The following is an 11,874-nucleotide window of genomic DNA, read 5'->3' on the forward strand; positions in this document are numbered from 1 at the left end:
GGTGTTCTCTAAGGTCTCTTCTAGCTCTAATATTCTGTTTATGGGATTTAATGATGGGTCATCTTTACTATGAGCTCCTTTCAGAGTGGGGGCTGTTTTTTGCCTGGCCTTACATCCCCAGCAGTAGATGCTTAATAAATGCTTGCTGACTTTGGAATCTTTGCAACATTCTTTCCAGTCATGCTAAATTGTGAATATTCTTTACCTTGGCTGTTATCAATCACACTAAACATGAAAAAGCACAGTGATTTCACTATGTGAAATTTCATTTAAGTTTACATTAAAAATAAAGCTATTTTGTGAGATAGCAATAGAAAATAATTAGAAGACTTTCACCAAATAACATGCTCCTCTGAAAAATTTGTTTTCTATTACACTACAATAAGGGACAGATCAATAAGTTCTCTTTGTTTATGCTTCACATTTTCAAAGCGAATTCAGGATAAACAACTTTAGAGGTGGTGATTTTTAGACTGTACATTTGCAATTCCATTAAATAAGTGCCTTACACATTAATTTCAGACCATACTATAGTAATAGCAGCTGGCATTTATATAGTACTTTAGAGTCTGCAAAGCACTTTACAAGTATTATCACATTTTATTCTCAAAGCAACCCTGGGAGTAAGGTCAATCAATCAACATTTATTAAGTGCCCATGTGCCAGGCACTGTGCTGTGCACTATGGATATAAAAAAAGGCAAAAAACAGTCCCTGCTCTCAAGGAGTTTATAATCTAATGGGGGAGACAACATGCAAACAAATATGTATAAAGTGAGCTATATACAGGATAAATAGGAAATAATTATCAGAGGGGAGGCACTAGAATTAATAGGGTTTGGGAAAGGCTTCCTATAAAAGACAGGATTTTAATTGGGACATAAAGGAAGCTAGGAGGCAGAGTTGAGGAGGGAGAGTGTTTCAGACATGGAAGACAGACAAAATGCACCCAATTGAGAGATGTAGAGTTTTATAACCCTCATTTTATAGATTAGAAAACTGAGGCAGACAGATTATTTGATTTGCCAGGGTCACAAATCCAGGAAGTGTCTGAGGAGGGATTTGAACTACAATCTTCTTGACTCCAGGCCAAGAAATCTTTCTACTATGCCACCAGTTGCCTCCCAATAGGCTTCCTCTCCTCTCTAATGCATTTTACACATCACTGCAAGAGGTGACAGGTCTCACCACACTCTTCTCCACCTTCCAGCTCCCCACTGCTTACCAAGGAAACACCAGATTCCTTAGGCCATCATTTAAGACCAACCACGCTCTGACTCCAGCCAAAATGTATACCACTCCTCTTCGTACACCCTATGTTCCAAGTACAATGGACTACCTGCTGCTCCCAATCTCATCCTATGATTTCCCGCTTCCATGTCATTCACATAGCCTCCACTCCTCCCACCAACAGAAATACTTTCCTTTCCTTTTAAACTCAGGTACACTCTCTTTCACCTTGACCCCACCCCAGCTATTACAGAACTCTGCCTCTTCAACATCTTCCCAGTACTTGGTTTGGCTCTCTTATGTACCTGTTTATGTTCTATCAATGTAGCTGTCTTATTCCTCACCCCCACCAACCAGATTATAGTGTCTCAATATCAGAGACACTGCCATCTCATTTTCATACTACCAGTGCCTATCACAATGTACTGCACATAGCAGTTGTAACCTCTTTCACAACATACACCCTACAGGTATATTTAATTTGGTATCTCTAAGTACATTCAGAATGGCAGAGTGTTTAGAGAGCCCCTTAGTGCCAGAAGACCTAGGCTTAAGTCTCACTTCTGACACATACTGACTGTGTGCCCCCTGAGCAAATTCTTGGTATTCTGAATAACCTCCTAAGGCTACAATTTGCAGAGAAGTAGCCAACCTCCTTTAGAAAAATCCTCACCGCAGAACTCACTATACCAATGAAATCACAGGTTTAGTCACTCTCCTATGTTAGAATTAATAAACAGATAGACAATGCATAAACAAAAAGATAATAAATGTATGCATATTATTTTTAATTTAATCAAACTTGAAATATTTCAATACATGGATATATATTCCAATATATGGACCAAATACAGTCCAGAATGAAAATGTTTCAACATAGTAAAGGTGTTGGTTTTTTTTTTACTATCTCTTGAAAATTAAGGAGTATCTATCAAAATCAAAGAAATTTGCTGCAAAATTACCAGGGCAATGATGAAATTACTTTGTATTAATTTTCATTAAGAATATAAAAATGTTCAATCAACTGAATGGTTCCTACCATGTAATTCCAAATATCTAAGAACTGCAATATGACAAATTCTTCTAATTTGTAATTTTAATCATTCTTTATACAAGTACGGTTGCATTAATTTTCAATCTGCATTGTAGAAAGGTGTCCATTATTTTGAAGTTTATAATTCTACAGCTTCATCAGGAGAAATTTAACATTTTTAGTTATAAGGTTAAAAATTTCATTTTAAAATATTACATTTTAAATAATCTGACTTCTACTATTAATTATCTTTGCTTAAAGTTTTCTTGTATAATGGTTGTCCTTGAAAAAAGATGTGGCTAAAGCCCACTTGCCACTACTTAGCTGTGTTATCTGTTAACGTTTCAGGGGGCCAGGAATTCTCATTTCTTAAATATTAAGCGATTTCCTTAGAGCTCAGTAGGAAAACCACACAAAAATAGCTTTTATTTCATGGATTTGCGAATAATGTATAATGTCTCCATCCAATTAAAATCCATACTCTTATTGGGAAATCATCATTATTAGATTAGCAACATATATGGGCTTTGTGACTACTGTTAATTCTTGACAAAATATATACCAACACTTGCTCAGTGTGTGATTTTTGTCAATTTGGTAGCCTATAAAGACTGATGACTCACTTTACTGCAGCAATAAGTACAACCCTATCTGTACTTTAACCTGTTACTGCTGCAGAAAAAACTAGATTTGATAGATAAAAGAAATTACCCTGCATACTGTTCCAGGGGGTGGAGAAAGGCTCTGTCTCTCTCAGCTGAAGGCTAAATGTAATTTAACTCCTAGACCAATTACGATTTAAATGGGCATAATAAGACAAATCAGCAAATTGGCCTCTGAGTGTCCAAACAACTGCCTGAGGTTTACTTTTTTTCAGAAAAAGGTTCTTTGTAACTGGTCTCCCTGCACCTATTCTTTCCCCTTCACTCTATGCCTGATTCTGTCTTCAAATTAATACAAAACACCCCTCTGATCATGTCATTCCCTTGTTCAAAAATGGTCAATGGCCACAGCTACTTGGTAAATTCAAAATTTCTTAGCTTGGATTCTGAGGTTCTCCATGATTTGGCCATGGACTACCTTTTCAGACATTTGTCACTAAAAGAACACTCCACGTAGCTAGACAGAGCTACTTACCTATGCCTAAACATTATACTTTTCATTTGTCTGCATCCTTGACCTTCCTTCAAGTCATTTTTCTCTCACTGACCCTATTTTAATTATATCCATCCTTCAATCAATCATCACCTTTTTTTTTTTGCCTCTTTCTGTATCCCTAGAGCTAAGCACAGTACCGGCCGATAACAGACGCTTAATGACTGTTTACTGATTGATCACAAACTTATTCATTGATTATGATGTGTCAGGCACTATGCTAGATCCTGCAGATACAATGAAAAAGCAAAAAAAACCATCCCTGCTCTCTTGGGACTTACAGTCTAACGTTGGAGAACACATTAGTAAATATCTACATAAAAACACACAAAGTAAATAACTACAGTGCTAGGACAACAAATCAGTACTGTCTTTTATGTCTGAGTTTATAATTAATTATAAAATTATTGTGTTCGCATTTTAAGCAGCGGATCAGGCTGCGGAGGTAACAGGAGTCCCAGCTTCCCCCCACTCTAAACTAGGGGGCCGCTCTAAACTAATGAGCTGCGCCTAAAACAACCCCGCTTTCCCTCTGTCAGTGTCCGAGAGCAGGGCTGGGCTTTGGGCGAGGACTTGAAATCCTGCCAGACACTAGGCGGGTGACCCTGGGCGAGCCCCTGGCCCTCTCCCAGCCTCAGTTTCCACGTCTGTCAAAGGGGCATCATCGCAGTTGCTGCTGGGCGCTTCGCAAGCCTCCATACCAGGCTCTGGGAAGCGTGAGGAGTCAGGGACAGACAGGGGAGCCACGACGCCTTCGGGGCGGCCAGGAAGGCGTCTACACCGAGGCCTGTCTCGAGCCGCGCCATCGGGGCGGGGGATGGGGAGAGGCTCCCGGGGTCATGGCCCGTACTCGGCCGGACCGGACGGCCCGCTCGGGGCGGCCCTCGGCAGCTGGCAGGGCGCCTCCATCCCAAGTCAGCCTTCATTGAACGCTGCTATGTGCCAGGCCCCGGACCACAAAGGCCGAAACGAAACGGCCCTACCCTCGAGGAGCTTACATTCTACTGGGGGGGGAGCAGGGGGCGACGACACCCGAGCCCTCCCCGGGCAGGGCCCCGACCGCCCCGAGGGAGGCCGGGGCGGCGCCGGGGACAGCGGCCGGAGGAGGCTGGGGAGGATCCTCGGAGGGGGCGAAGGTGGGGGTCCTGCTCCCCCCGCCAATACTCCCCAACAAAACGCCCCACCCTCTTCCTCCTCCTCCGCCCCCCGCCTCCGGCCCGCCGCCAGGCTTGCCCCGTTCTCCGACCCTCGAGGCGCCAGCCTCCGCCCAGGCCAGGCTCTCCCGGGTCCCCCTCCCCGCCCAGAGCGGGCGCCCCACAGCCCCGGGCCCCGCCTCCCCCGCTCCGCTCCCCGGCGGCGTCGGCAGCCGGGCGATTACCGGGCATGAGCTGCAGGTGGTTCCCCATGTTTGGTTCTCCTCCGCCACCTTCGTCGGCCATGTCTGTTTACCCGCGGGGCAGTCTGGGAAAAACCATTGCGGGCGACGAGACTAAGAGACGGCGGCCGCCAGGTTCCTGCGCTGCCCGGCTCTGGGCGAGAAAACCCGCACAGCGCCCTCTGCCAGCCCAGCGGCGCGACGACAGCAGGGAGGCGGAGCTGCGGGGGGGGCGGGGCGGGGCGGGGCGGGCGGGAGGGCGGGGGAGGAGGGCGCCTGCTGGGCTTCCTGGAGGCTGCGGAGCTCCGAAGCTCAGCCCCGCCTCCCGGGGCTTGACTGGCGGCTGCAGTCCTGGCTAAAGAAGCCAAGTATGATCCTTGTGATTTGTGCTTCCTTGGAGAAGGGGCATCTCGCAGACTCTGTGTACATGCATGTACACATTGTTGAATTGAATTCACTTGTAAAATAATTGTAAAAACTTTTGTGTTCTCTATTATAGACCAAAGAAGAGAATCACAGAAAATTAGAGCTACAGAGGACCTTTGTACACACACACATATCACACATGCAATATGCACATACATAGATGTGTGTACATATGCATGTACACGCACATATACACACATGCGTACTTACGTTTGTGTATACATACACACAAAGTGTTCCAAAAGTCACTAAGAATTTTGGGACGAGTCTGTGTATGTTCAGTCATTTTTAAGTTGTGTCCGCCTCTTTTGGAGTTTTCTTTGCAAAGATGCTAGAGTAGTTTTGCCATTTCCTTCTCCAACTCATTTTACAGATGAGGAAACTGAGGCAAACAGGGTGAAAAAACTTGCCCAGGGTTGAACAGCTAGTAAGTGTCTGAGGCCAGATTTTAATTCAAGAAAATGAGTCTTCCTGACTCCAGTCCTGGCACTCTACCCACTTCTACATCTAGCTGACTGAGTATATGCATATACATGTGATCCAACATATGGCAAGAAAATTTTTATATATATATATATACATACATACATACATATGCACACAAAAATACTTGTCTATGAATATTTATATGTGTGTATGTATAGTCATATGACTAAAAACCATTTCCCAGTAGATAAATGGTAGATAGATATGAACAGACAGTTCTCAAAAGAAATTGCTAACTTTTAAGCACCATATGAAGAAAGCTTCAAGTCACTCATAATATGAGAAATGCCAATCAAAAGAACCCTAAGTTTTCATCCCACGCACGGCAAAGAAGACTAATGACTGGGGATAGGTAATGTGGGATGGGCTGTAGAAAGATAGGCATATGAATGCATTGTGGGCTGAGCTCTGGTGCAACAATACTGCAGGTAATTTTGAATCACACAAGTAAAATGCCTAAAAGGTTCAGACTTCACTAAAAGGCAAAAAGCCTGCAGAGGTCACTGACAAAAAGAAAGGCTCCAAAAACCTTAAAAAAAAAACCAACTATAATATCAGTTTCCTTGGTGGTAAAGAAAGGGAAATAAAGTAGATGTCCATCTGTTGAAGAATGACTAAACAAACTGCAGTATGTGAGTGTAATGAAATATTACCAGGCTATAAGAAAAAACTGAACATAACAATATAGAGATGCAAAGAAAGAAATATGAACTCATGCAGAGTGAAGTAAGCAGAGCCAAGTACAGTGATGGAAATGATGGAAATGTAAATGGCAACCACAAAATAATTGAAGCTGAGTGTTGTGAAATTGTAAAAACAAACAAACAACATGTTTAGCCCCCACTAAAAGAAATAAAAGAAGAAAACTATTCCCTTCCTTTAAAGTGATTGAGGAACATGGGTGTGGAACATTGCATGTGATGTCAGATTTTGTCAATATATTGATCTGTTTTGGGGTTTTTTCTCTTTATTTTTTTCTTCTTTAAATTATTTGCTTCTTGGTGGGAGGGGACAAATGAGGGGGAAGACTGTAAGGGGAAATTTAAATGATATAAAAATAAAATAAATTAATATAATCTTTTTTAAAATTAAAAATATTTCTAAGGCCCTTTGTAGCTCTAATAATTCCGTGATTCTCTTCTTTTTTTCTATCATAGGAATACAAAAGTATCTGATTTTACAATTCAATTCAATAAGCTTTTATTTAAGACCTACTGTATGCTAGACTCCCTGCTAGGCTCAAGGATAAAAATGAAATTATCCTTTGCCTTCAGGGAGCTTTTATTCTGCTTATGAGGATTAGAAATGGGCACAGAGAAGTGAAGTGGATCCAAGGGAGGAAAAGTTGAGAGACAGGATCTTTGGGGAAGCAAGACTGGACAAAACAGAGTGGTGCGTTGGGAAGAAAGGTGAATCGAGTTGGAGGATCTAGTTTCGCAGTAATTTTATTTCCACTTCGAAATCTGAAAAGTGATGGAAGTTGAACTAGATGACTTCCAGAGTTCCTTCAACATTCTGTGATCTTATGATATGGGTTTGAGGGTCACCCAAAGGGCAATCAAGAAATTATGTAGGAGGAGCTATATAAAATATGTTATCAAAGAAATATTTAATGAGAAAATATGTGTACATTTATATATGCTGTTCACATAGCCTATATAAGCTATCCATATACTATTAATATGTTTATTTATATGTGCCACATACATATTTGTGTATATATATGATATTCATATAGAATATATAATTAATGCAGACTATATATACAGACTACATACATGCATGTATATAGGCTGTTCACATACAAATGCAAGGGATAACTGATAGGTATAGCCTATGTGTTCCATTGCTCATACAATGTCAGAAAATACAAAGAAAGTTCTCTGACTGTTGTACGGACCTCTTTCTAGAAAATTTGTGGAAGGTATATGTGGAAGGAATAAATGGCTTGAATCTCTGTGGTCAGGGCACACATATGGAGAAGATGAATATAGGGAATGCCTGGGCATAGGCATGGCTAGAAGAATTGTCAGATCTAAAACTGGAGAGTTGTCAATGCCTTTAATGATATCTTTATGAGCCCTCTATTCTTTCCCCCAGCCTTTGTGGTCACTGAGCTGCTTTCTCCTGCCATCTACTGGACTTTAGCTCTTTAAAAACATCTTTTGGGCTCTATTCTCCATTTACTAAGGAGCTACGGTTATAAAGCCTCTGCTTGACTAATGATGCTACTGTGTAATTGTTTATCCAAATACACAGTAGTGTACAGTACACATGCACCTACCTAGTATACCGCATCTAAATTAGAATTGCATGTTGTAAGCATAGAAGCAAGAAAAAAAACATCTTGCATAGGAAACAAATAGGTAATATATGAAATAACATAGATAGCGTACTATATAATATATAACATAACAAATTATGTTGCAGCTTCATACAAAGCATATGCATCCACCAATGGGTAACTGCTCCTCTGATTGCTTCTGAAGCATCATAAGTTGCCACGATTACGACCTGACTAGTACCGGCACTTCTACTGTGACCTCCTAAGCTTGTGAATGGCCTAGTTCAGCCTCCTAGATCATGGGATTCTAGACTGAGATCTGGAAGGGGCCTTAAAGATCTTCACACCCAAAGCCCCTCATTTTATAGATGAGGAAACCAAGACTGAGATATTAGATGGCTTACCCGTTGTGTAAGGTATAAGAGGCAGCATTTGAACCCAGATCTTGTCTCCAAGTCCAAAAAATTCATTACTGGCCTATAGTGGGTGACAGTCATTCTCTCTAGGTTCTATAAATGTCTTTGGTTCTCTGAGGACCTTCACAAGAAGAAAATTAGGCAGAAAAGGGGGTGCCTCTATGTTCAGCTCTCCTTATTTGGGACAGAGTCAGTTGTGTTCTACAACCTACGTGATGGGTATGTGTAATCAGTGCCACCCCATATGACTGAATTCTCCCTGCATGAGCAATTGTCTGGCTTTAATAGTTTATTAGTGACTGATGGGTAGGTTCTTCCCTGACGTTCTTAGCTGAATCATTCTCACTTCTCTCTTCCCACACACTAGGCAATTAAACCAACTCCCCTGAAGGGTAATAGGTACTTGTAATGAGTGATCCTTCCACTCTCTGAGGCCGTTTTGTAGACTGGCAACCAGGCCATTTGTTTGAAAACTGAGATTTTTGAGTAGGACTCTCACCTTTATTGACAGTGAACATGCACATCAATTTGTCTCTTGTTTCTCTGAGGGCTTCTCTGAGCTTAGTTCATTGGCACACATGAGGCTTCTTTTAACCAGCCTCTCAGCTGAGAGACATAATGGTTATAAACCTCTCTCTCTCTTCCTTCTGAAACTTCAAAGCACAAGTCAAATAAATACACATAGTTCTCATTGAGATATCAACCAGTATGGAAGCAAGTCTTAGTATAGTAAAGAACGGTTCTAGGATTCTTGATTCCTGGTAGAGCCACACCTCCTAAAGTAGTTCACTCTCAAAGTCTGCATTGGTCAGAGTGATTCTGGCAGGGATACCATATACAGATACACACTTCTCCCACAATGCCTTGTCTTCACTTGTAGTTCAGTCATGTCTGCCTCTTCGTGACCCCGTTTGGGGTTTTCGTGGCAAAGATACTGAAGTGGTTTGCCATTTCCTTCTCCAGCTCATTTTACAGATAAGGAGCTGAGGCTTACAGGGTTGAGTACTTGCTCAGGGTCACACAGCTAATAAGTGTCTGAGGCCAGATTTGAGCTCATGTACATGAGTCTTCTGATTCCAAACCCAGTGCATAATACCACCATGTCACTATGCACTGCACCACCTAGCGCCCTACAATGCCTTAACAGCTCTAGAAGCTTTTGGGTTTCTGGTTGGATATGTTTGTGAATACTTGGCACACAGTGTGGTCTGTCACTGCTAAGATGCTGCTCATATTTTTCCTCTCTCATTTCAGAAATAGACATATACATATCTTTACATGTAAAGTCCAAAGGTTTGATAGTAGTCATTGGTGAGAAAAGTAAGTCAACTAGAGATTATGTGATTTATCTATGCTCATATTGCAAGTCAATTTCAGAGTTAAGGTTTGACCATTAAAAATGCATCTTGCACAGTAGTTTTTAGGGTGTTCAAACTCTTATGCTGATCCTTCTCACCTCTGTCTGAATATGATCACCTGCCATTATCCTCATGGGATAGAGGGAAAAATTTTGGCGGCAAGATTTTTCCAAATCCCACAGTCCACATGACAGAACAGATCTTTCTAGTCTGTGTACTTTCAACTAGGCCATTATCTCTGTGTTTGTATTTGTATCTTTACGTAGTGTCAAGAAAATGAATGGATTGCTGAATGTCCCTCCCCACCTTGGTGGATTTAAGAGAACCCAGAGTCAGTTCTATATCACAATAAAATAATAGGTGAGGGATTTCGTGGAAGTTATACATGTTAATATTGAGGCAGCTCCATGGTGCAGTGAATAGAGCAATGGACTTGGAGTGGAGAGGACCTGTGTTCAAATCTATGCTACCTGTGCTACCCTGGGCAAGTCACATAATTCTGTTTGCTTCAGTTTCTTTGTCTATGAAATAGAGTTCACAATAGCACCCATTTTTCAAGGTTGTTGTGAGAATAAAATGGGATAATATTTGTAAAGTGCTTTATAAAACTTAAGACACTATACAAATGCTTGCTAATCTATTAACAATTTAAAATATCTAGGCCATGAGTAATTCAAAGCTATTTTTATGACCACACATTTCACTATTTACTTATCTAAGCAGAGAACTGAGACTTAAGAGTCAGGAAAACTTGAACATTACTTACTGTATAAGCCTTAACCTCTCTTAGCATCAGTTTCCTCATCTGTAAAATGGGAATAATAATATTTACGTCACAAGGTTTTTGTGAGGCTCAAAGGAGATTACATAAGCAAAGTACTTTGTAAACCTTAGAATACTATATAAGTATTATTATGGTCACTATTATTATTTCCTATGGAATATTTACTGGACTTTTCTAGATTATTGTCTCCTATTCCCCACCTCAGTTTTTGTAAGCAGACACTGCCTTAGACTTTGTTATCTCTGATTACACTCTATTTGCCTATTAATGTTACTTACATTTCATGATCACCCACTCTGGTCCTATTTGCAGAATCAAAATAATAATCAACAATCAATTAACTTTTGGCAACTTGCATGGGTCCACAAGAACTAGGTTTTTCATCTGTACTCTGGGGTCACTATAACTGCCCAATGGTTAGTCAGGAAAATGTCTGTGGCTCTGAGGAATTCTCCATCAGCTGGTTCTTGACAATTGAAAAATGCTTTTGGTGTTTGCCACAAACACAAGGCAACATCCACCAGAGCCAGCTTGTGTGGTTTTTTTCTGGGTAAAAAAAAGTGAAATGTATAAACTGCAAGGCATGTGATAACTTCCCCAGAAGATGAGGAGAGGTAAACATTACTGAGCTTAAATGTGAATTCCATTGAGAACAAGCAAATTGAATAAATGGTGTTCTATGGCATGTCTACAGGTTTCTAGCCAACAGAGATAATTCATTGTTCATAATCTACATAAGTACCACCCAGAGTGGTCGTCTACAATAATCTAATTCACTGGAAAAATGACAGGTCTTTGATTCTTTTTGTACTGTGTTGCCACAGCTCTATAATAATAAAGGTTGCCAAAGAACGTGATAGAATATTTGTTTCAATTCCTCTTGGTCTAATTGAAAAAATAACAAAAATTATTAACTCAAGGCGAACTTGTGTGAGCAGCCACACTTGGGATTAGTGAATTTTGCCTCCAGTGTGATGGGCCATCATTACAACCATTTATTCAGCAAACAGCTGTGACAGGTATTGGGGAGATACAAAGTGTATGTAAGGCATAACTCCTCAAGTAGAGAGGTAACATATAGAACACATGCACACATAACTAAGTGCATCAGAAAGTGCTGTGAGGCAGAAGAGCTTTATTGACTGAAAGGGTTAGAGAAGGCTAAATGGAGGTTAGAACAGCCAGATTATGCAATGGATAGAGTTCCAGACCTAAAGTCAGGAAGACTTATATTCCTGAGTTCAAATCAGGCCTCAGACACTTACTAGCTGTGTGACCCTGGCAAGTCACTTAACCCTGTTTGCCTCAGTTTTCCAGTCTATAAAACA

General features: G+C 41.0%; 1 protein-coding gene across 2 annotated transcripts in view; it reads right to left on the reverse strand.

The window, feature by feature from the left end:
* CRBN (cereblon) overlaps positions 1 to 4,946 on the reverse strand; it is a 38,451-nt gene extending 33,505 nt beyond the window's left edge. For both annotated transcript variants that reach the window (XM_027863968.1, XM_027863967.1), the window contains exon 1: positions 4,796 to 4,946. In XM_027863968.1, the coding sequence (XP_027719769.1) occupies positions 4,796 to 4,856 (61 nt within the window). In that variant the 5' untranslated portion in view covers positions 4,857 to 4,946. The remainder of the gene's footprint in view (positions 1 to 4,795) is intronic.
* Positions 4,947 to 11,874: the final 6,928 nt, after the last annotated feature.

Source organism: Vombatus ursinus, unplaced genomic scaffold (genome assembly GCF_900497805.2).
Source record: "Vombatus ursinus unplaced genomic scaffold, bare-nosed wombat genome assembly UNPS02014773.1, whole genome shotgun sequence".
Taxonomy (NCBI): Eukaryota; Metazoa; Chordata; class Mammalia; order Diprotodontia; family Vombatidae; genus Vombatus; species Vombatus ursinus.